This window comes from Diadema antillarum, unplaced genomic scaffold (genome assembly GCF_040938485.1).
Source record: "Diadema antillarum isolate AM-2024a unplaced genomic scaffold, OU_Dant_1.0 scf00000074, whole genome shotgun sequence".
Classification (NCBI taxonomy): domain Eukaryota; kingdom Metazoa; phylum Echinodermata; class Echinoidea; order Diadematoida; family Diadematidae; genus Diadema; species Diadema antillarum.
The window spans coordinates 2,878,900-2,904,902 of NW_027270963.1; the positions used below are offsets into that span (position 1 = coordinate 2,878,900).

Sequence of the window (26,003 nt, forward strand, 5' to 3'; positions counted from 1 at the left end):
AGCTACTGTGACAGCTGCGACTGTGTCAGGTCATACTCGCCACTTGATAGATTCAGAGCCAAAGAATGATGACAGATTAGTGTCAAGTATAAGAAGTTAATTCTTGAATGGAATAGTAGTCATAGCAGCCAAAGTTAATTCTTGAGTAGATGTAAAGCTTACATGTGTCTTTAGATATTTTCATTTGTATCATTATAATAGTTCATATCTTTTATTAACTGTGACAATATATAAATGCAATTAACAAATTCACGGATGTGTTCTCTTCCAGGAATATGTGGCAACAAGCATAAACAACATGGCGCGCTCATTGATGTACTTCGTGAGGATGTTCATGGATGACAACTTGGCCAACTGTGACCCCAAAAACATGAAGCCGTGGCTCGTTGTAAGTATGGCATGGATTCATGAGACAAGTCCTATGCGGTGAGATGTACTGTTCAAAAGACGTAATTCAACCCAAAGCCGTTCTAGACATTTGAAGTTCAATGGTCCATATATGCCCTTACAAACAAGAATGACCCTCTAGAACGAACTTTAAATGTTCCGTCAGATGTCTGCGTGTTGTTGGTGAATTTGCCTATTTTTCCTTGCATCAATTGTTCATTGAGAATTATTTTAGACCAGTGCATGTGTGGATGGCCATGTTTCATCATCTTACATTGCATAGGTTTGTAGCTTTACCAAGTTTTTATTGGCTGGTTGAATTGAAACACTGGGGAGACCTCCATTCAATAAAAACTTGGTCAAAGACTTAACTTCTTTCATGAAATAGACTGATTGCTTGCCTCTGGCTCAGAATTCAAATACAGCCTGAAAATCAGCCAATGTCATCGTAAAAGATTGGGGATCAGAGATATTCAATATCAAACCATTCAGCTGTAGCTTTACCTGTATAGATTGTTCCAAAGTATTCTCGTGTTTAGATTTTGAGTGTGTGCGTACTGGTTCTCTTCTGCATCACTTTAGTTCCTGTAAAAAGTGAAAACACACATGAGATAACACAGTCAGAATTTATGCAATAATACTTGATATGAGTTTGTGTTGCTGAATTTTTTTCTCCCAGTACTGCATGTTTTGGGAAAGAATGTCATATAAGTTCTCAAATCCTCCTCATTGCAATCCCAGAACACCTTCCTCTTCTCCATCATCTGGTCGGTGGGCTGCACAACGGACAACGACGGCCGCAGCAAGTTCGACCTGTACATGCGAGACATGATCACGGGCAAGGCTGAGGAGCACCCCATCCCACCGGAGGTTGGCAAGCTGGATGTACCCCTCCCCCCGGAGGGGATGGTCTACGATTACCTCTTTGAGGTGAGTTTCTCTTCCTCGGCCCTTGCCCTCTCGAGTAGACCAGTTGCCAACCGGCCGTTTATTCGAAATTCAGTGATCCAAAATCATTGATGCATTGGAATGTGATGTGCAATCTATTTATTACCTTGACTTTAAAACCAACTGCAGCATCATCCATTACTGCAATAAGTCAGAGTGGTTGTTGCTTTATGCGATCAGATCATAGATGCAGCTGGACAAAATTGGTGATTTCAAAGGAATGACATATTAGCTCCTATTAGTTACAAGGGGTTGGCGAGATGATATCATCATTTTGAGGGATATGGAAGATTCTGAGTTTAGATATTGAGTTAAAATATTTTGGTTGGTGTTGAATTGTATGTGTAGTTATTGAACTTATGTGAGTAAGAAGACTCAATGGGCCATTGAGGATATCTTTTTCTTGTTCATCATGATTGTTATTGGATTTTTGAGAGAACAGAGGAATATATGAAAGAATAATGTAACAGACGCAATTCCACATGCAATGCATATGTTAATGTATCGCTTTGATACCCTCGTATACTTTTGATGGACTGAATCAGTACAAGGCCAGGGGCAAGTGGACACACTGGAATGACACAATCCGGAACATGGACATTGGTCAAGGCCGCAAAGTGCAGGAGATCATCGTGCCGACCATGGACACAGCTCGCTACACATACCTCATGGACATTGCCATTAGACGAGAAAGGTAAAACACAATAAAATTACTACTTACCCCACACATTTTCCCATCTCATCTCTACTGATGGTGGTTCATATGCAGTGAATATCAAAATCTGACCCAGTTTTATGGTATGATTCCAGTGATCAATAACAGATATGATCAATATGAAGCACATTTCTTTAGTTCCAGTCTGTTTGAATCTTTAGCTCGTGAAGTTATTCCACAATTTAAATAGTTTGTAAAGTGATAACTGATCTAATTGTGCTATTCTTGCTGCATTTAAGTAATGATTGTCTGCATTGCATCCTGATAATGTGGCTAAGCAAGAGGTCCACTTTTACTACTTTTCTTTTCAGAGCAAGATAATGATAGTGGATGAACTGTTTCTATCTATCTGCTTACTGGAACAAAATGTTGAAAATTGTATAACCATTTTCTTCAAGTACATTTCATTTCTTTGATCTGGTATCTTATGTATTTCTTATGAAATCATAAATGAGTTATAGTTCCGTTGTAATAATCATTAGAGTGTGATATTGTCCAATTGTCTTCAATCGTTATTGCTTTTTGGGTTGCGTCTCAATAACAATCGCCCTCATTCTCTACCACCAGGGCTATCCTGTTTGTTGGCCCCACCGGTACGGGCAAGAGTGTGTACGTCAAGGACAAGCTGATGAACAACCTGTCCAAGGATGACTACCTGCCTCTCTTCATTAACTTCTCAGCTCAGACCAGCGCCAACCAGACACAGGTTCGTAGATACCAGAACTTTATCAATCTACAGCGGCCATCCTTCACTAACCCCTGATACAGAGACCTGTACAATGTCACGTTCAGAAGAAACATATATGTATATTCAAGTTTCAAGTTGCTTTATCTCACCAAAGCAAGGAAAATATTAAAAAACAAACACTAACATCAACATTAGGATACAATAACAGTTAACATATCGGTTGAATATTGAAAAAAAATGGCAAAATAGAATGACAGTTATACAAACATAGACTTACAGGCATGCTATGTTTGATTTCGAGGAGGGAGTATCTTAACCCTACCCAAGCCAGAGACTAGACTACCAAATGTAGTTTGCAGCTGAATTTTGAAGGCACAGTCCTCAGAAAGTTAATCAAGACATAATGTGAAGATTTAATTTTTGTAGTGTCAATCCGGAGCCATTACAGTAGTTCTCATGTGACCACTTTGATGAAAATATGCTGTAAACCTACACTATGCAATGATTTTTCGGTTTGTCAAGAACACTGTTGGAGTTCTGTGTGTGTGTGTGTGTGTGTGTGCTTTATTCAAGTTTAGTTTATTTTTATGCAAATGTGATGAAGTTTGTTTGGCACATTCTACATAGAATCAGGGCAGTAAAATGAGGCATTAAGTACCAGGGAGTAAGTGGTGTTGTTAGCTAAAGTTCATTCTTATGGGTCATAATCTATCTTCTTCAACATTGATTTCCTGAGTTGTCCGAGTTTCACTATACTGAGGTGTCTAAATATGCTGTAAATCCGCAGGACATCATCATGTCCAAGCTGGACAAGAGACGGAAGGGCGTGTTTGGTCCACCCATGGGCAAGCGGTCAGTCATCTTTGTGGACGATCTCAACATGCCTGCCAGGGAGGTGTATGGAGCCCAGCCGCCCATCGAGCTCCTGCGACAGTACTTTGACCACAAGAACTGGTCAGTTTGTTTGCCGTCCATTCGACTCACCTTCACTTCAACTGTAGGCCCCAAAGTTGGAGACTTTCAGACACTGCGTTGATATTGTAGTTTCTGTTATGAGATTATGATGTGTGCATTATATTTTGAATGTGTAATGCTTCTTAGAGTGGTGGTTGAAAGTTGTAGGAAAAAATAGAATCAGAGTAGAAATGGATTACCAAAAAATAGCCTTCTGCAAGACAGGAAGTTGTTTTTATATGTTGCATCCCTTGTAGGCTGGCTTATGTTTATGTCTACAACTTCTTGAAAATTTAGGGATATTACAAGAGCATTAAGACAAGCTTGTATTTAATGCATTCACCACAATTTTTAGTGAAGACTAATTCTAAGATCATGCTGATTTGAAAAATTGTCGTTTCTAAGGGGGATTTTGTCTTACTCATAAGAGGGGAAAAATGCATTTTAATTCTTGGCAAAGGAGAAGTGTGTACACATACACCAAATAGTCTTCTTAGTCTGATGCTTCTTTTTCATATCTATTGAATTTGGTTTGAATCATCCATTTTATAAGTGGGAAGTATTGTATTCAGAGTTGATAGCACATGCCATCACTTCCATCAAATTTTGAAATAATACTGATTATTTTTTGAATAGATAAGTGATTTGAATATTGTATTTGATGCAATGATCTGATTTCATCAGACAATGAACACTTGTCTGAGATATCAAAATGGAGAGGTTGATGGAAATGAATTTAGTTTTGTTGAAATTGAATGAATGAAGTCTTAGAAGAAAATTATGAAAAGAAATTACAAAGAATTGTAATGGAATAAATTATATTTAATCACCCGTATAAATCATGATTCATGATTGTGTGTTTGCCTGACCCAGGTATGACAAGAAGGACACCAGTAAGATCAGTCTGATCGACATCCAGTACCTGTGTGCCATGGGCCCACCGGGAGGTGGCCGCAACCCCATCACGCCCCGGTTCCTGCGTCACTTCAACGTCATCGGCATCGTGCCCTTCAACGACGAGACCATGCAACGGATCTTCACCACCATCGTTAGCTATTACCTCAGGGTGAGTCGCTGTACGCTCCTCTTCTGTTCATTTTAGAATAACAATGACTGGAATCACAGAGGGAATACAAATCTAGACCGTAGATTTATGCAAATTTTTGTTGCATAAATGCATGTCTAAACACATTGGGTACCACAACAGACATCCAGAGGTTACACACAAATATGCAAGGTATGTTTGCTTTGCTTTTGTTGCAGTCTATGGACAAAATTCAAACAATGATTTTAAATTGCTTTTGTGAATTCCGGCCATATTCTGTTTTCAGCCATCTCTGTCAAAGGAATAAAGTGATGTTTTTATTTTCAATTTCCTCAATGAAGTTAGTGGTTCCGTGCAGTAGATCAAGATGTGAATATTAAGCTGTCTTGAATCTAGCTAACAATGCAGTAATAGAATTAAACAAATCAGTAAAATTGCTTGCATTATATGAATAGTAATCAAATGGAAGTGCTGGAAGTTTGAATAACTGTTTATCAGTTTATATTAAATCTCAAAATACTCGTCTTGTACGTCATGATGTTACTCATACTTGCTAGGTCTATTTTGGAAGAAATAGCTCCAAATGTGAGGATCTGTTACATAATTGAAGTTGTCAATCCTGATGATATTTATAGATTTTGGAAATCTAAAGTTTGCATTTGAAGTCTTTAGAAGTAAAGTGAAACAGTATTTCCATCAAGAGCTGAAATGTCTTACTCTGATCTTTGTCTTGTGAACCATCAGGCCAACGAGTTCCCTCCAGAAATCTTCACCTGCGGCAACATGGTGGTGACTGGCACCATGGAGGTGTACAAGCAGGCCATGGCCAACCTCCTGCCCACGCCGGCCAAATCCCACTACACCTTCAACCTGCGCGACTTTGCCCGCGTCGTCAACGGCGTGCTGCTCGTCAAGAAGCAGGCGGTGGAGAACAAGCGCACCTTCACGCGGCTCTGGGTGCACGAGGTCTTCCGCGTCTTCTACGACCGCCTCATCGACGACGCAGACAGGGAGTGGCTGTTCAAGTGAGTCTTGGCTTATTTGTCATCGTCATTTTGCTGCCCTCGTTATCACAAACACACACACCCTCAATACATTGCTCGCTTGTGTGATATTTTCACTGATGGTCCTTAAACAGTACTCAGTATAAGGTCATGGAATGGTTCTACCATCTTCTTGAAGTACACAACTGTTTGTAAGTAATCCCTCTGAGAGAGGAAAGGGGTCGTCACTATCTCAGTATAACTGGAGATAGTTCAACGTTTTGTTGGGACATTTGTTTTCTTTTTCATTTTGATTGGTCCAATTCTAATTTGTGTAGTATAAAGTGCCTTGTTGGCTACAGAATGAAAGTCAGTCTTGATTTATCCCATGTTAGCTTCACTAAGTCCATGGGACAGGTAACCAGCTAAAATCAGCTTGTAAGTAGGAAACAACCAAGGGGAAATATCACATCGTTTCGAGTACACATGTATTTTGAAAGCATCTATCTTCCTCTCTTTAGGATGTAGCATACCAGTTATATTAAATGTTTTGTTGTCTTTTTTTTTTGCAAAAAAATCTGTAACCCTTCAAATTAGGTAACCCGCAATGGCAATGCACAGGAAGGTGATATTATCTTGGTTGTAAGACGTCAAGACCTAACAGTTCTCATGATTTATGCTGACAGCCATCAATCTTCATGTGATCCCATTGAAGTAGCAGGATGCCTTGTTCTTGATTTTAAGTAATGCTCACCTTCTTTACCTTTGACCTCCGACCTCCCCCCCCCAATCTCATAGGCTGTGTCAGACCCTGGTGAAGGACGTCTTCAAGGACAGCTTCGAGGCAGTCTTCGAGCACCTGGACCCGGACAAGCGGGGTATCAAGCAGGACAACATGCGCTCGCTGATGTTCGGCGACTACATGAACCCCGAGGCGGAGAATGAGGACAAGGTGTACGAGGAGGTGCAGTCGGTAGAGGAGTTCAACAAGGTGGTGGAGTACCAGCTGGATGAGTACAACCAGATGCACAAGACAGGGATGAACCTTGTCATCTTCCGGTAAGCTTTTGTTTTGTGTCGCAGAGCCTGACTCCAAATTGTGTTCCTCCGTCAGCTATAAATCTCATATTATGGTTCCCCCACCCCCGGAAACTCCTCCGCCATGAACACTCCCAATATTTTAGGTACCCAGGTTGAAGGCAGTGTGGTAGTCGACCTTTGTTCCTCCATGGAGTCAGTTAATGTTTTGTCTGTTTGTTTGTTTGTTTGTTTGTTTGTTTGTTTGTTTGTTTGTTTGTTTGTTTTTTTGTTTGTTTGTTTGTTTGTTTGTTTGTTTGGGGGAAGGTAGTTCTTATAGATTAAAGTAATGAATTCAGATGTACAGTGCACCTCAGTGAAAATGTACTTTATTGATATTCTTCTGATACTGATGGTAGGATGATGGTTGTGATAGCACAAGAACAAGTTAAATATGAGCTGCTGATGGAATCATGCTGAAAATTAGGACCTCAGTGGTTTTGGAAGCAAAGCATGGCTTATGCTGACAATAAGCTGTTGTCACTTACCCCTTGGGGAAAATCTCCACTACTTTTATTTTTTTTTTTGGGGGGGGGGTGGGGTTTCATGTTAAAGGGCACCTCAACAAGTACAAGTATTACAAAGCAATCAAGTAAGGTTATGTGTCCATTCTTATTGTATGAGACAGAGAAACATCTGTGGTGGTATCGGTTTAAGCAAACAGTTATTAACTATTCATGTCTCCGTTGAAACATGATATTACAGATATGTTCTGGAGCACCTGTCCCGCATCAGTCGAGTGCTGAAGCAGCCAGGAGGAAACGCCATGTTGGTGGGTGTAGGAGGCAGCGGACGACAGTCCCTCACGCGACTGGCTGCCCACATGGCCGGCTTCAGCCTCTTCCAGCCGGAGATCTCCAAGAGCTACGGCAAGAACGAGTGGCGGGAGGACCTCAAGGTGAGTTGTTGAAGATGACACTGTCATTTTTCATCAACTGTAGTGGTATTTATTCATAGCCTCCATGCCTTACAGACTTTTATGATTTTATTGCACCTGAAATTATTGTAGAGCATTGTTTCAAAACTTCCCAAAAGAAATTTTGAATTGCCATAAACTGATGCTCGCCTTGTATATGTGTGTAGTATTAGGCATTGCATACTTGATTTCACCTTCTTGATAATGGAATAATGACAAATGTGATCTCACCTGATATTGATTATAGATGTATGTACACATTGAAATAGAATTTGAAACTGTCAAAGAGATAAAATGTGAACTGAGGAAAATTTGTGTCATCCCGATGTTAAAGGCATTATTTACCATTTGCAGATGAAACAAAAATCCAGCTTTGGTGCTTCAAAATAGTTCTAGAATGTGAGTTAGGGATAGAAACAACAAATGTAAATCAGTATAATCAATGTTAGGTATTGTTAAATATACAAAATGTGAACAATAGTTATAATAAAATTGTTTCCAGAATAAACCATCTACAGTTATGGTTTATTGAAAAAATTGTGATATCTCCTTATATTTTAGACTTTATTGCTAATTTATGTTTATATGGTAAGATGTTTTGTGATACAACTGACCTACACATATGCATCAAATGTGATAACTCAGACATTTTTTGAATCACTGTCCCCAATGGTATACAGCACCTTTAAGTTGCACTTCCTGGCGAAGAGCGCTTTCACATTCCTTCATCACAGCCTGCCTTCTATACCAAAGCTAAGCTATAGCAGCTTCTGTGAGATGCATGCAATACAGTGGTAATTAACATACACAATATAAATCTAAGGAAAGTGATAACCATCTACCTTGACTGCGGAACTAAACTTGTGCACCCTGCTCTCGCCTCCTATTGATAGTCCCTGCTGAAAAATGCCGGTGCCTTGGGTAAGCCCACAGCCTTCCTCATCACAGACACACAGATCAAGGAGGAGTCCTTCCTTGAGGACATTGACAACCTCCTCAATACAGGCGAGGTGCCAAACCTCTACGCCGTGGACGAGAAGCAAGAGCTTCTTGAGGTGAGCAGGCTTCATTCACATTGGTGATACCATGGCAACAGCTTAGCAATAGCCAATCAGACCTGTGCATAATAAGTTGTTGCTGTGGTGTCTCCAGTTTATATTATGTTGGATTACAAGAATTTCAAGAATTACTCAAGGCCTTACAAATGGGGCTCCTTTTTGCCTTTTTCCTGGTTCTTTGTTTTGCTTTCTAGTTAATTTCGTTTCATCTATCATCTTAACAGAGAGAAGGCAGTCATCTTTTTCAACATTATGTAACCTGTTACCATGGTACTGTTGTTGTTTTTTTATGCACTTCTTTAAAGTAAACTGTTTCTCAAGTAAATGAATTCTTCAACTTTTACAACATAACATCAGAATGAGTTCACATAAAGTTTATTAATATCTTTCTTTGATCAAATTGTGCTTTCCTTCCTGTTTAGGAACTCTGTACCTCCATGAAGAAAAATTTTACTATGAAGATAAAATAAAAAATTATGAAATATATACAAACATGCATGACAACATCTGTCACGTGTACATCTTATGGATCATTAAGTGAAAAGGACGAATGATTTAGCCAAAGTACATGCATTGAAGTCCGTATTGAAAATTTTCATCCTGCTTAACATTTTGTACAGTCTGTGGCATATATACTGCAACACTGTATAAACTTCTTTTTTTTAATTTATTGATAGTGGGGATATATTGCAATTGAGTGATCTCATTAAATGACTTCACTGAATGAGCTTTTCAATACATCTTCTGCTGGTATGTAATCACTGTCTTCCCCCCCCCCCCCCCCCCCCACTTCCGTCAAATCACAGGCTGTCAGGCCAGTTGCCCAGGCAGGTGACAAGAACGCTGACTTCAGTCCCCTCGCCCTCTTTGCCTTCTTCGTCAACCGCTGCAAGGAGAACCTTCACATCATCATCGCCTTCTCGCCGATCGGCAACACCTTCAGGAACCGCCTCCGCCAGTTCCCCTCCCTCATCAACTGCTGCACCATTGATTGGTTTCAGGTTGGTCCAAACTTAAGTCTGCAGGGAGATTCAATGAGTCAGATACAGTAGTCCTCATTAAGTTAAACTAGCTGTAAACTAATGTAGTTTCTTGTGGACTCAGTAGTTATTGAGGTTTTTTTTTTTAGTTACCCTTTCTTTTTGTCATTCTTGGTTTTGTGAGATGTATGAATTTGTTGAACGAGATTTTTTCCTTCAAGAGTTCCTAAACTGGGGTTTGGAAAGTTTTAACTCATGTGCAACATTGAGAAGTGTTACAACATCTGTGAAGAAACTTCAGTACAGTCTACATGCATATTGGTGTAAAAAGAACCAGGTTATCAAATTCAGTAAGCATGTACGATGCTGTCCATCAGTTGTGTATCATTTGTCATAAGCAATCCAAACTGCACAAGCTGCTCCCACATACTTATCTGCATTAATTTTGTTGCTGTCATTGTCCTCCGTTGCTAGGCGTGGCCTGAAGATGCCTTGGAGAGGGTGGCCAACAAGTTCCTGGAGACTGTGGAGATGGAGGAGGAGGAGCGTGGAAGCGTGGTCCACATCTGTAAAAGCTTCCACACGAGTGCCAGGAACCTGTCTGAAAAGTGAGTGGATCTTCCTTGGGAAATCACGTATCATGGACTGTCAACATTCTGCACCATGTTTGAAAAAGGATACCGGTCTACTCTATTTAAAGATAGGCTGCTTTGTTATTTCAAAAGTAATCACTGACCCTATAGACTGCAGTTATCCATGTGTTGTACCAACACAAACTGAAAGAAGATGTTCAGTGTGTCTGATAGATTATATACCAAAATAAAAAAGCTGAATCTATGAAGTAATACGAAAGGGGGTTGCATGATAAATAATCTGGAGACAAAGTTTAAGCCAGTATGGTCATATTTTGCCCTATTCCCTCTTCCTGTCTCTCAGGTTCTTTGAGGAGCTCGGCAGACACAACTACGTGACCCCGACCTCGTACCTGGAGCTGATCTCGGCCTTCAAGACGCTGCTGGGCAAGAAGCGGGACGAGATCGCCAAGGCCAAGCGCCGCTACGTGGTAGGTCTGGAGAAGCTGAAGTTTGCCGAGAACCAGGTGGGCGAGATGCAGGTGGAGCTGAAGGAACTCCAGCCCAAGCTGGTGGTCGCCGCCGAGGAGAACGAGAAGATGATGAAGGTGAGCTGAAAATGGAGGTTCCATGTTCGGGAGAGCAGGAGACGGAGCCAGTAGCCACGGCCTCACTGACAAAACATAGCGAAGTTTAACTTCGAGAAATCTTTGCAAAGTTTGCTCGTCCATCCACACTGGCGGCCAAACTTCTTGAAGTTTTCTTTCTCGGAGCTTGGGTCACTGGTGCGCATATGCAACATCAAAGAAAGTGTGCACATCTGACAGCTAATGATTATGATATGACAATGCACACACATACATCACAATGAAAGTGTGCTTTGGAGGCACCAGAATGGATTGATCTTGTGACAAACTTCATAAAGTTCAGTTGCATGTGTCCAAACTGCACAAACTTCGAAAAAAATTTGTTGGGGGGGGGGGGAATTTCCGTAGTTTAAGTGGGAAGTTTTGCAAGAAGTTTGTGTAATCACACTGGCAAATTTTGAGAACTTAAACTTCGCAAACTTAAACTTTATGATGTTTTGCCAGTGTGACCACAGCTAGAGAGTCCTAAAATGTGTGTAGGAGTTCCTACTTCACTTCTCCACAGAGAGCAGGATGCAAACTTGTAAAGTGAATCATTCCAGATTCACTCTTTTGAAAAATGGGTGAGTGATAGCAGCCCCTGGCAGTTTGACGCAGGTGGCCAGAAATAGTCAGCAAGTGGTATCAGGGAGGTGGACTGTACCATACAAAAAGTGAAGATGAAGGCAAGGATCAAACATGGTTAACATCAGCTGTTAATTACATGACAGCATAGCCTTGTGTCAACAGGGATGGTTTTTCATTACATTTATATCTAATATATAACCATGAAGTAATTCATTTGTTAGAATGATATGGAGCTTCAGCATGTTGATTATGTTTATGGTGTCTACAATTTGGAGTTTGGGATGGTCATATTTGCTTGGTAAAACATGTCATCTTGTGAAACATTTCCTGCAATTTATTTATTTTTTGTGGCTTTGAGGAACTTAATTTGACAAAACTACTTTCAACCGAGTAACAGCCAAGTAACTTTCATCATTATCTTTTTTATGGTGCCTCCAGTTTCTACTTTTCATACATTACATTGTTCATATAAGTTTACAGTCATGGAATTACACCTTACATACTTGTGCTTCTCTTCTTCTAGTGCATGACTATTGCAATTTTTGTCTGTGCTATATATCACGGGTACACCATCAATGAATAACTCTATCTCACATGTCTCTCATGAACTTCATCACAAGTCAGAGAATGCCTTGTTTCTTCTCCCTGTGTAGGTGATTACCAAGGAGTCAATAGAAGTCCAGGCCACAAGTGAGATTGTCAAGAGAGACGAGGCGTCAGCCAATGAGCAAGCAGCCTCAGCCCAGGCCCTCAAGGATGAATGCGAGAGTGATCTGGCTGAGGCCATCCCAGCGCTTGAGGCTGCCCTGGCTGCTCTCAACACCCTGAAGGTATCTTCATCCTTTTTTTTCTTGACATGGGATCCATAAAAGGGATGGCTCCTAGCTTTACATGATTACTTGCATAGTTTGACAAACAGTAACTGGGACATAGGTATTATGCTATAATGATTTCTGTACGGATAAAACTCCTGTGTATTGCAATGGATGTTAGATGACCAAAGTGTTGATAGAAAGTAGAGGTAAATTGAATTATTATCTAACTTTACCGTTCATGACTTTAGAAGTATCCGTAGTCCAAACTAGTAACATGCTAGCTTAATATTCAAGAAATGCCACGTTGTGGGGGCCTGAGAATAGAAATTTGGCTGGATATAAGAAAAAAAAATTGCATCCATTTGGGATATTTGTGGAAGATATTGGCCTTAGCAGTTGAATCCTACAGCGTTGGAGGTGTCTAGTGAAAAATGATTGTAGATAGCTTGCTGCTGCTGAGCTTTGTCAGGTGCAGGATAGAATTGTCATGCGACCTATCAATGGTTGCCAGTAGTATTCATGAGACAAATGATTATTTTCACCCCAAATATTGTAGGATTTGGGATATTGTTCTAAATGGGATGACCAAGGCTTATCTATCTCACACACCCTCTGGTCAGGTCTGGGGTCTTTTGTAACTTACTGTAAAAGTGGTTTCTTTCGCAGTGGTTTTATTTTTGCGCTTTTCGCGCTTTGAGGTTGAACCGCGAATTTAACATCACGCGAAAATGTTTTGAACTCGTCGCTTGTACAATGCTATCATTACCGACTGCGAATTTAAACACGCGCGAAAAAGTCCGCACCGATGGAAACCACGAAAGTTTCTGTACGCGAAAGAAACCACTTTTACAGTATTTTCTCTACGAACCTTTTCTTTAACCCATCATGCCCTGTTGGTACTTTGCAGCCTGCTGACATTGCTGTGGTGAAGACGATGAAGAACCCACCGTCTGGCGTGAAGCTGGTCATGTCGGCTGTCTGCGTCATGAAGGACATCAAGCCGGAGAAGATCAACGACCCCGCGGGCACTGGAGGAAAGATCCTGGACTACTGGGGGCCCTCCAAGAAATTGGTCGGAGACATGAACTTCCTCAACATGCTGAAGACCTATGATAAAGACAATATTCCGGTAAAGAGTCATTTTTATTTTGTTACATTTAAAATAAAATGACCCCCCCAAAAAAAATAAATAAAAAAAAAAATCCATAATGAATGCATCCAGGAATATTATGACATGTTTTTGTGGTATGTCATTTATTTGAAATACTTGTAAATGTCATGTTTCAGTGAGCCTGCTTTTTATAGAAGTGAAATATGGTATGGTTTTTCTCATCAATTTTGCCTTAAATGTTGAGTAATTTAGCTGTGCAATACCACTGGATGCATACCCCAATATTGGATTTTTAAAAAAGTCAATCAATTTCCTAAAATCTATCTTTCTTCTCTCAAATGTCCCAATTAAAATGATAGATGTTATTTGAATGTCAGTTCTCATATGCAAGAAGAGCTACTTACCAGTATCTAAAGGTAGGCCTATTTAAAACTTCTAATTGTCCTGCAGAAGAGAAAAATGTCATGTTTCATGTGCTTCTTGTCATTTCTAAGCAATAATTCTAAACATCTTTTGTTTGTTCAAATTGGATTTGAAATCAGCATATGTAATTATTTCAATTCTTTTCAATTTTGTCAACCAAGAGGTACTATGAGTTCAGGCTGTACCATGTTGCAGCTACCACTCACTGCTGTACATTCAGTCTATCAATGAAAACTGCAACCAATACATGGTAGCGCAACTTGAAATTAACACAAATAAATGCTTTAATGGATGCTATAATTATCTGATGTTCTGGTTCACAGATTTGAAAAGAAATGTTACTATTAACTCATAAACATAAAATGCAAGAATCAAAGTATGCATCTTCTCCTAGATAAAGAAACTGCACTTTAGGTCATGCAAAATAAATAGATGTCTACACTCATACACATTTTTTGGGGTGGTTATTCCAAATAGGTTCCTACCATGAAGAAGATTCGCACAGAGTTCATCACCAATCCCGAGTTTGACCCTGCCAAGGTGGTCAAAGCCTCCTCAGCTGCCGAGGGCCTGTGTAAGTGGGTGATGGCCATGGAGGTGTACGACCGCGTGGCCAAGGTGGTGGCCCCCAAGAAGGAGAAACTGAAGGAGGCCGAGGAGTCCCTGGCTACCACCATGTCAATCCTCAATGGTAAGAGAGAGAAACCATGCCCTGTCCACATAATAATGATAATGATTATAATATGGATTTATATAGCACCAAATCCACTCTGTTAGAGTGCTCAAAGCACATACATCTTATCATTACTGCATACTGCAAAACAGAAACATTCGCGGCATGGAACTTTTGCAAATTGGAGCTGATGGCCTTTTTTGCAGCATGAAACTTTCACAAATTGCGGACCAAGAAAAGATTATGAGTATAGTTGGCATACTGGATTGTGTAGACAAAGACTTTTGTATGCATTTTACTTTCATGAATTGTGGCACCTCACAAAATTTGCAAAAGTTTCATGCATGCGAAAATGTCTGGTTTTACAGTAGCATTACACACATCCATAAAGCCAGCAGTATCACATGTATTGTCTCTAAGGCTGTGTTCATTTTGAGCCACAGTGAACGGTTGAGAAGGGGAAAGAAAGTTAGATTTTGATTATTTTTCACCCACTGAGATATATGCCAAACATCCAATTTAATGTTTGATTTTATTGTATCATTGTCAAACTGAATAAGTGCAGAAATTTGCTAAATACACATTACATGCTCGAATGTATAACAGACATACTTCATTAATGTGGTACTTATCATTTAAATGCACATATTACTCCAAACACTCAGCAGCAACATGTTTGACAATGACATATGTTGCTGTATGGGACACAGCAACAATGACAGTTTAAAGCAATAACAGTATGTCTATTCAGCACATTGTGTCAAATGACTCTTCTTCAAACCCCAACAGCCAAGCGGGCGGAGCTGAAGGCAGTGGAGGACCGGCTGCAGAACCTGAAGGACCAGTTCCAGGAGATGACCGACAAGAAAGACCAGCTGGAGAAGCAGGTGGACCTCTGTGCCAAGAAGCTGGAGAGGGCGGAGAAGCTCATTGGTGGTCTCGGGGGCGAGAAAGAGAGGTAAGGGGGTGGGGGGAACCCTTCAAGGGGCTATTTTCTTCATAGGAAACATATATTGTAAATTGTGTGTTCATTCTGAATGACAACAAAACTGTCCTGTATTACAATGCCTTTCCAATATGATTGTGATAATCACTTTAGTTCTGATACATTTATGTTCAAGGATGCACTCCAAGGAAACCTCCATTGTGATTAGCTACATTGTACACATTCCCTACTGCATCACAGTGCTGAATAATACTCTGCATTATCCAGAGTTTTTCAGTGTATTATATCCAGATCCACATTACCGAAAGCCCCATTTGCATCTGATTCTATCATAGCTGGTGTCTGAAGTAATAGTGTCTTAGTTGCATAAAATTATATTTGTCACCCATAAATTTGACGACATTGCTTTTAAGTCAAAGAAAAAAAAAAAATGTTTCCAACCATGCTATGGGAAGCATGGCTCATGCAGATATACCTATATCTCACGAGTCATTAGTCCTACTCATTCCCTTTGCTGTGAGCAAGTTTGAGCAATCTTTTATCACTCAATCAATTTCAATGTCATGATGATAGAGTGTCCATAGTGGAGACGAAGTCGTGGAGACTGATCAGGGCTTGATGTTATAATTGTATTAAGACATGTGTGTACTAAGTAATGCTAAATTGATCTCATTTATGGCACTTCAGCAATTGATGTCTTCAGAGATTTAAGTTGAAAATAAACCTACTTTGATGTATATGATCAATTGTTTCAACAGTGTGACAAGGCAGTTGGTGTTATTGTGCAGTTAGCGTAATTGTGTAATGTAGCTTTGATAACGGCTCACAAAGCAAGGAATATTGAATGGTAAGGATGAGAAATAGAAGTGCTGAATAGAGGAATAAGATGTTTTAGGTCTTTGTTTGAAAATAGACAATTTTAAGCGATTTTGCATATCTACCTTTCTGTTCAGATGGACCATTGCTGCCGCCAACCTGCAAGACATCTACGACAACCTCATCGGTGACGTCCTGATCTCCTCAGGCGTCATCGCCTACCTGGGGGCGTTCACCTCTTCCTTCCGGTCAACCTGCACTAATGGCTGGAGCGCAGTGTGCAAGGTCAGTGGTTCAAGCCTCCTACTGTAGGCATTTCAGACGACGATAGTGACAGTTCGACTACTGCCAAACCACATCAACCTCAATCTTTTTTTATTATGATCTTTGCATACCATGGAACATGGAATATCTGATTTATTTTCTCTTGTGACCATTCAGATTGAAAGAAAAAAAGGCTCATGTATTTTTTTGTAATTGCATCATTTAAGTTCAATGAAACGAAAAGACATTTTATGGAAAAAAAACAAATTTTGGTGTGTATGTGTGTATGTAGAGGAGTTTTGGATGTTAGGATCACAAACCAAGTAGGGCCTAAAGCCCCATAAAAAAAAAATAGTGTGATAGCAAGAATGTCTTTCAATGACTTTACTCTATTGTCCATGCAGGAGAAAGAAATTCCTTGCTCCAGTTCGTTCTCCCTGAGTAACACCCTCGGCGAGCCGATCAAAATCCGCGCCTGGAACATTGCTGGCCTCCCCACAGATAACTTCTCCATTGACAACGGTGTCATCGTCGACAACGCAAGGAGATGGTGAGCTATCCAGTCTAGCTATGTGTTGTGTGGTACAGCAGCTCTCATTTGGTGTACAGTTGAACCTCTCGTATCCGGACAAGTCTGGACCGGGGCTCATCGGGATAAGGGATTTGGCCAGATACGGGAGACTCAATGCTTTATACATGTGCATATACATACACATGTACTGATGTAGCCCATTGTAGTACCACATGTATTAATGTGTATACTGCAACCTTTTCATTGTTACATGTGAGAGGACTCAAGCGCATAATCTGTCCATGTTCTTGCGATGATTTGGGGATGTTTGGGGATGTTAAAATGTCTGAAGGTAAGTAATTTGGAAGGAAATTTGATGTAATGTGTGTTAATCATGTTGGAAGTAATATGTAATTCATGTGTGTTTGTGTAGGAGTTCTCAAGGACTTGGGAATCCCCCTTTCCTCCCGTAATTATTAAAAAAAAAAAAAAATCATGGCGAGAATGCATCCGTATAATAGAGAGATCCGGATAAAGGGAGGCCGGATAAGAGAGGTTCAACTGTACTTGTTTTTTACTTCATCTCTTACTCCCATTCACTGCTTTTTCTTCTCTTGTCAAATTCTTCCTAAGTTTCCTAAGTTTGCATATTTTTTTTTCGGGGGGGGGGGGGGGGGATGTGATTTCAAGATATGAATGTTTCCATATTTAGTGTTGGAGTTCAGCAGCGTGGAAGAGCTATCAGTTTGGATATGTCGTGCAAACTTTGGTGTATACCATGCAGAAAGTTGATTTTGCTAATCCATTACAGATAATCCATTTCATTTTTCTTATGTGGCCACATGAGTTAATGTGGTTGATCTTCTCATTGTGTAAGGAGGCCATTGGCTACCATGTTGCTCTAAACTACGGAAGGACCCACCTCAGTTAAGTCGGTCACTAATGTCGTCGACCTCACTGACCATTCCCTCCTCATTCCTCAGGCCACTGATGATTGACCCGCAAGGCCAGGCCAACAAGTGGGTGAAGAACTCGGAGAAGGACAACAAGCTGTCGGTCATCAAGCTGACCGACAGTGACTACATGCGCATCCTGGAGAACTGCATCCAGTTTGGCACCCCGCTGCTCCTGGAGAACGTTGGGGAGGAGCTTGATCCATCTCTGGAACCCCTGCTCCTCAAACAGACCTTCAAGCAAGGTGGGTTTTGAAAGAATGTCTTGAAGTCACACAGATGTCATGTTATATGTCTTTGTATATTAGCACCCATCTGCCATGTATTGCGGTGCCTGGCAAATAGTGTAATGAGAAACAAAAAGGGCTCTAATGCCACCTTGAGTTTTAATACCTGTCTTATGCTCAGCCAACTGTAGGAATGCAGAGTAACTGATAATGGATTTAAAGAGAAAGGTCAGCATTATTTGCTTTCAGTTCATTTTATGCTGGTAGAACTTTTCATGTCTCGAGCTCATTATTTGCAATATTGCAGAGGAACATGTATGGTCATGGGAAAAATTACAGACAGTATCCTGGTATCGTTTAACTTGAAATCATATCCAATTAATTGAATGATTGACGTAAGATTTAAGAGGTCAAGCAATCCACCATGATAGCTAGCCCTCCTTCTGTGAGTACCCTCCTAGATGGAAGCTGGGTTACTAGGTTTGATTTTCTTCAGTGTCATTTCAAGAGTGTGAGAGGGAGTAGTTGCATGTTCAGAGTGACACAAAAAACAAAATCATAGGTTTGCATACACAGTGTTTTCAGTGATGTCAGACAGCCCAAGTCAGTCCAGTGACGTGGAATGTTTGATGGAATGATCTGGTAATTGGTGTCATTTTAGTGTGATGCAAGATCATCTTCTATCATCTACTATAGGCAGACCATACTCTGATTAAGTAAGTTGGTTTTCTTTAAAAGGACAGAATAATCGGCATCAACAATTCAAAATGAGGACTTGCACAATAAAGGATTACGCACAAGAGTTTACGTCTAAGAGAAAAATTCCCTGAACATATCCCCCCTCCAATTTTTGCCCTCTGTACCAGGTGGTATTGACTGCATCAAGCTAGGGGAGAGCGTGATAGAGTACTCCCAGGACTTCCGCTTCTACATCACCACCAAGCTGCGCAACCCCCACTACCTGCCCGAGCTCTCCGTCAAGGTCTCCCTCCTCAACTTCATGATCACGCCCGACGGTCTGGAGGACCAGCTGCTGGGGATCGTGGTCGCTAAGGAGAGGTCAGTCCCTGGGGGGTCACAGGTCACAGGTCATGGGTGTGGCACGGAAGGGAAGTCTTATTGCCATATTTAATAAGATAAAATATCAGGTGTGAGTTTCTTCAATTTGTCTCCCTCTACAATTGAAATCTGTTGAGATCGCGACTGCTGATCTGTAATTTAATGATTTGTAGAGGGAGACAAATTGAAGAAACTCACACCTGAACCTTCACCCCTCTGAATAATATCTTTCTTTCATTATTTCATTTCATGTTCTGATTTTGATCAGAATATGGTTTTGATTTGATTCGGAGGATTTGGCAGAGGGGGACAACTGACAATAGTGTGGAAATTTGAAACTTGTGCCTGTAAGTTCTGGTGTTTTTCATCACCTTGCAGATAATTCCACAGTTCAGAAACTTGTCTTTTGCTATACTTCTTCAGTTTTAGTTCAAAGGACATCACTGTGTTTCAATGGATGCGCCAAAAATTGTTTTTCAATCTGTTATTAAGTATGGATGGATGCAATTAGATATTGGTCTCCAGTAGCGTATGATATCCCAATACACAGAAACATAATTCAGATTGCTGACATGTACTACTTTGTATGAGCCGACTTCATCTGGATTTGCTTGTGATGTCTATCAGGTACCTGGAACAGTTCAAAAATGTAACAGAAATGTGTTGCAATCATAAGAATTTAACTTGCACGGCAGATGACAATGCAGAATAATTTCCAGCAATTTGTTAACAGATACCCATTAGCTGTACGTCTGAACATTGTGTAATATCCTAGTCATAGGTTTGGCAGGGCTTTTTAAATGTTCTCTCAGGTTTTAGCTCGTAAGAGAATAATATTTCAAGAATAAGTATTGCAACCTGTTCAAGGGAGAGACATCGATTTGACCATGTCTGCTTTTCCCTACCTCTCCCAGGCCGGAGTTGGAGGAGGAACGGCAAGCCCTCATCCTGCAGAGTGCTGCCAACAAGAAGCAGCTGAAGGAGATTGAGGATAAGATCCTGGAGACGCTCTCCTCTTCCGAAGGCAACATCCTAGAGGATGAGAGCGCCATCTTGGTCCTGGACTCGTCCAAGGTCCGTCCCCGTTGAACCCTACACGTGCTGACTTAATTAATTTTCAAATAAAAGTTGTTTTGAATTGAAAAGAGTTGAATATTACAGACTTGCACAAAGAAGGCTAATTTAGGTGACTGCTCAAGCAACCTGGCAGACATAGATGGTGGATATTATTCACATAAGACAGAAATGCATTTACAAACAGTGATGCAGATGGTTTTATTGATTGGCAGTCCGTTATACAAGTATAATTATTGTACCTTTCTAGCCTCTATGCAGTCCAAGGAGTATTGCAGTTTGACATGAGCTTTTAAGAAAAATAGTACTGAATTATCCCCATTCATTATCAGTACCCCGTATTATTATTATTGTTATTATTGTTGTTGTTGTTATTATTATTATTATTATTATTATTATTATTATTATTATTATTGTTATTATTTTATTATTATTATTATTATTATTATCAATATTATTGTCCCCGCCGAACGAGTTCGAGCAGGGGACTATGAAACGGGCTCCGTACGTGTGTGTGTCCGTGTGTCCGTCCGTGTGTCCGTCCGTCCGTCCGTCCGTGTGTCCGTGTGTGCGTCCGTGTGTGATCAAAATCTTCAATTTGCTACTTCTCTGTCATTTATGAGCCAATTTTGATTCTGTTTGCTTTATATGATAGCACTACATGGGAGCTTTGAAACTTCTACACAGAATTTCAGTCGTGACCTTTGACCTTGACCTTTGACCTATATTGTACATTTTGCTACAAAATGCTACTCCTTCGCCATTTCTAACCCGATTTCGATTCCGTTTGCTTTATGTGATGGCACTAGGTGAGGGCTTCAAAACTTCTACACAGAATTTTGACCTTTGACTTCTTTGACCTTTGACCTTGATTTTTTGACCTATATTGTACATTTTGCTACAAAATGCTACTCCTTCGCCATTTCTAACCCGATTTCGATTCCGTTTGCTTTATGTGATGGCACTAGGTGAGGGCTTCAAAACTTCTACACAGAATTTTGACCTTTGACTTCTTTGACCTTTGACCTTGATTTTTGACCTATATTGTACATTTTGCTACGAAATGCTACTCCTTCGCCATTTTTAACCCGATTTCGATTCCGTTTGCTTTATATGATGGCACTAGTTGAGGGCTTCAAAACTTCTACACAGAATTTTGACCTTTGACTTCTTTGACCTTTGACCTTGATTTTTGACCTATATTGTGCATTTTGCTACAGAATGCTACTCCTGCGCCATTTCTAACCCGATTTCGATTCCGTTTGCTTTATGTGATAGCACTAGGTGAGGGCTTCAAAACTTCTACACAGAATTTTGACCTTTGTCTTCTTTGACCTTTGACCTTGATTTTTGACCTATATTGTACATTGGCTACAAAATGCTACTCCTTCGCCATTTCTAACCCAATTTCGATTCCATTTGCTTTATGTGATGGCACTAGGTGAGGGCTTCAAAACTTCTACACAGAATTTTGACCTTTGACTTCTTTGACCTTTGACCTTGATTTTTTACCTATATTGCACATTTTGTTACAAAATGCTACTTCCGGCGGGGACATATGTTACGCACCGCGTAATTTCTACTTTTCCTTGTTATTATTGTTGTTGTTGTTGTTGTTGTTGTTGTTATTGTTATCATTATTATTCACACTTGACAAGTGAATTGAAGTTATCCTTGTCAAAGCGTACCATCAATTATGCTGTTGTGAACTCGTAGATGTTCCCATCCACATTTAACACTCAATGTGTGCTGATGCAACTGCTGAGTTTATGCGTTTTTCTTTTCTTTTTCTGTCAAATGTGCTCTAGGTCCTTTCGGACGAGATCTCCAAGAAGCAGAAGATTGCCGAGGAAACAGAGAAGAAGCTGAACGAATCCCGCGCCGGCTACCGCCCCATCGCCAAGCACTCCAGCGTGCTCTTCTTCTCCATCGCCGATCTTCCCAACATCGATCCCATGTACCAGTACTCCCTGACCTGGTTTGTCAACCTCTACATCAACTCCATCTCGGACAGGTGAGTGGAGATACCTCGGAAGTGATAAGCGAGCATCCCTTGTTGCTTTCCAAGAAAAATCGTTTTCTCTGGGAGGAAGTTATCTGTTGTCACTTATGAAACATAGTGCAAGTTAATATATCCTTAGCCTTTTTATCATTCATATGACAAAAAAGACAAAAGAGTCTTCTCCTTGAGAGCAAGTTTATTAAGGGAACCACATATGTTCTTCTTTCATATGTAATTCGTACTCTTTCTTTTTCATATATAATAATTTTACCAATATCTTGACTATGTTCTTCTGTATTTTCTCTTTAGTCCTCGTCTTCTCCTGTAACCAATTTTCATAGTTGCAGCTTCCCACCTTGATTTCATATGGGTGTAGCTGAAGTATAAGGAAGTGCCTTTTTTCAGAGGGAGACATTAAACTTGCTCATACATGCTGATAATAAAAGGCGAGATGCATCGCCTCAGTATCTTAGAGCATAGACACCATCACATGCCAGAATTCCTTTGAACCCAGTTTTCTCAATGATGCAATATTTTGGTTAGACTAGTGGTGCACATATCTCGTACTCATTAATGGTTGACAGTTTGATTGACTGTGCATAATATCTGTGTGTTTAATTGTTTTTTTCCTCTCTCCATCAGCAACAAGTCCAAGATCCTAGAGAGGCGTCTCCGATATCTGTCCGACCACTTCACGTACAACCTGTACTGCAACGTCTGCCGCTCCCTGTTTGAAAAGGACAAACTCCTCTTTTCCTATCTCCTCTGCATCAACATCCTCTTGTAAGTGTTGCTGAAAGCAGTCTTTAAAGAAATGAATGATAGATCGTTCATAATAGTTCTATCTCTATCTCCATGTCATATGCGCTCTCTCCATACCTGCGAATCTTCGTCAGTGTGCCATTTCTTTTGGATTAGATACTTTTGATATCTTTGTTGTGATATGATGCATCAAGATTTTTTAGTAGTTCCATCTTCATGTCATGTACATACTATCCATGCCTATGAATCTTCATAATTTTGCTGTATCTTTTGGATTTGAGACTGTATCTTTGTTGTGACATGATGCATGAAGATTTCCCCCTGCCGTTTCTTTTACTGCTGACCTACCTGCAAACTCTAGGCCTATATGTCGCTCATTGCTTTGGCAGCAGCATGAGAATGATGGGTGTCTGTCAATTTTTCTTGATGATGGAGCGATAATATCTTTGCCATATTTTTTTCCGTAGCTGTGTGATGCTTTCTTTGCAGCATTGTAATGTCTTTTAGCTGAATCACTCTGGCATGTATCTCGTATACTGTCATCTCGATTTTAATACAATGAACTGAAGACTTCACACTTTCTTCATCAGAAAATAGTCTACATTTGTACGTCTACATCACCTGTCCTATCAATCAACCACATCGGTTTCCACATCATTACTACTGTTTATGAGACTTGTACACAAGGTCATTTTCACAGTGGATTCGATCGCGTACATGTACATCTAACAGATTGAAATAATTACCAGAAGTACGAAAGGTACACGCCTTGGATTATAGACTGAGAACAGTGGTAGCCATAGTGCCGTGCATAGAGTGTAACTTGAATGACATACTTCATCTACACGTGTATGCAACATCTCAATTACCACTGGATGACCAAGTTCATATTTTTCATTTATTGAACTGACATCTGCCACTTCATACTAGTTTTGTTTGCATCATGCTTTATTTTCTGTGTCAACATCCGTGCACGACTTCATGTTTCATGCCATTATTCTTCCCTCCATCGAAATACATCCACCTCTCTTTTTACAGGGCTGCCACTGATACGTAAGTCTGAATTTAACAGGATTTATTTACACTAACACCAGAGTTCTTTTCCAGTAACGCTGCACTAATGTGGATTGTTTTGGTTTGTGCATAGTTTGGTGCATTTTTCTGTATGTTTTTTAATGGGTTTTCTGGTTGTATTTGTGGAGTTTTGCTCAACTTCTTGACTGATCACACTGGGGCAAAGGAGATTCTTTCTAATTTCTTTCCTTCCTCTGTGTGTGTGAGTGTGAAAAAGGGTATCTAGAAGCAAGGGAAATGTTATGGTTCTGTGCTAGATTAGTAGTATTCATCTAACTCTGCCTGCAACTGTTTGATGTTAACTTTGTGAGAATTAGATTTGTATTTTGATGAGTCTTGCTATAATTCTGCGCTAGGGATTGCTAACATTGTGGAAGTTTGGCAAGTTATTGGGCTTAGCTTTAAGACATACTTTTCAGCTGAGCTTATTCAGGAGAAATTGGACAAATGTAACAGGAAAGAAAGATTAAGTGTAGATTTGCTTTTTCAGTTTATGAGACTCGTAAAGCCTGTAATAGACTTCTCATTTAGTGACCTCCTATAGTCATGTTAAGGTTTTGTTATTTTAAGGCTTTATAGAATTATCTAAACTTCAAACTGTCGGATTGCAATAGATGTGAAATATTTTGCAACATGGAAACTTTCGAGAATTTTATGCTCCACTGAACACAGGCAAATATAAGAACTTGCTGATATTTTCTAACTTTTTGAGTTTTGTGCAAAAATACTATAATTTCAAACTGACACACAAGTATGGTGTACTGCTTTTGGTCCAGCACAAGAAACGAAGGGTATTAAAGTTTCCGCTTTTTGCAGTCTATCTCTGCACGATGACAATAAATTGTATTCTGTAAACTTTTGTCAGCTTGCAACGCCTGATTCCATCGACTAGCATTCGTCAAATTCTTTCCCTCGTCCTTACATCCGTGGATGCCTCCCGTAGTTCACTCTTTACTCGTTAAAGAAGTTTAATTGAGAAATCAAATAGACTTTGAGTCTCTTCAGAGGATTTGTGTAATCTTGTAAGGAATAGAGAGGTGCACTTGTTCACTTTTCTCTGAGTGGTGTTTGAACAGTAATTAATTCGTTCTTTTTTTAAATGTTGTGTTTAGTGAAAAATCTCGGTAGTTCGTTTGTGTTTGGTGGTTGATACTGGGTCATTTCCAGAATAAAAACCTTGTTTGTTCCCATTTTCACCAGTGGCGTGAGCCCTGGTTTTAATTTGCTGGTGGCCTTAGGGAGATATGTTTGTCCAATAAAGTGAATCATTTCTTGGTTTGGCACCTTGACAAATTCCACTGAGGTAACTAGTGAAAAGTGGGCAATTTTCATTCATTTTCACGGTCAGCAACTGTAATCCCCTACAGCTAAGTATTGTCTGTGATACAAAGTCACATCGTAATAAATAGCCTTTTCTGGAAAGTTAAACAAAACAAAACAAAAATAAGCGTGTGCCAAGCCTGTAGCAGTTTACAAGCTGAACAAATTCTACTACATATCAGCAATTATGACACTGAAGATCATGATCTACGGACTACTATCCAAAATGTGAATTGATGAACCAGGTAAGAGTTGCTATCTAGTGAGAATTTTTTTTCTTTTTTTATCAACTTCAAATCTATTTATTGGTGTCTTGCCATTTTCTTCTGCTTTAAGTGAAGGAACAAAAACAAAAACAAAAAGAAGAAGATAAATAACTTGAAACTCGAGTATGTGCAATAACATAAAGCTAAAGAGCATTACATAATGGGGATAC

At 40.0% G+C, this 26,003-nt stretch overlaps 1 protein-coding gene across 1 annotated transcript in view; it reads left to right on the forward strand.

The window, feature by feature from the left end:
- LOC139717313 (dynein axonemal heavy chain 12-like) overlaps window positions 1–26,003 on the forward strand; it is a 63,773-nt gene that overhangs the window by 24,853 nt on the left and 12,917 nt on the right. Inside the window, exons 29-53 of the mRNA XM_071628806.1 lie at window positions 272–388; window positions 1,129–1,317; window positions 1,881–2,029; window positions 2,618–2,756; window positions 3,526–3,692; window positions 4,566–4,758; window positions 5,482–5,762; window positions 6,519–6,779; window positions 7,503–7,695; window positions 8,607–8,768; window positions 9,578–9,772; window positions 10,226–10,359; window positions 10,688–10,931; window positions 12,191–12,367; window positions 13,260–13,481; window positions 14,364–14,577; window positions 15,349–15,517; window positions 16,459–16,606; window positions 16,990–17,135; window positions 18,080–18,294; window positions 19,143–19,335; window positions 20,250–20,409; window positions 22,218–22,423; window positions 23,054–23,194; window positions 24,212–24,226. Coding sequence (XP_071484907.1) covers window positions 272–388; window positions 1,129–1,317; window positions 1,881–2,029; window positions 2,618–2,756; window positions 3,526–3,692; window positions 4,566–4,758; window positions 5,482–5,762; window positions 6,519–6,779; window positions 7,503–7,695; window positions 8,607–8,768; window positions 9,578–9,772; window positions 10,226–10,359; window positions 10,688–10,931; window positions 12,191–12,367; window positions 13,260–13,481; window positions 14,364–14,577; window positions 15,349–15,517; window positions 16,459–16,606; window positions 16,990–17,135; window positions 18,080–18,294; window positions 19,143–19,335; window positions 20,250–20,409; window positions 22,218–22,423; window positions 23,054–23,194; window positions 24,212–24,226 — 4,430 coding nt within the window. The remainder of the gene's footprint in view (window positions 1–271; window positions 389–1,128; window positions 1,318–1,880; window positions 2,030–2,617; window positions 2,757–3,525; window positions 3,693–4,565; window positions 4,759–5,481; window positions 5,763–6,518; window positions 6,780–7,502; window positions 7,696–8,606; window positions 8,769–9,577; window positions 9,773–10,225; window positions 10,360–10,687; window positions 10,932–12,190; window positions 12,368–13,259; window positions 13,482–14,363; window positions 14,578–15,348; window positions 15,518–16,458; window positions 16,607–16,989; window positions 17,136–18,079; window positions 18,295–19,142; window positions 19,336–20,249; window positions 20,410–22,217; window positions 22,424–23,053; window positions 23,195–24,211; window positions 24,227–26,003) is intronic.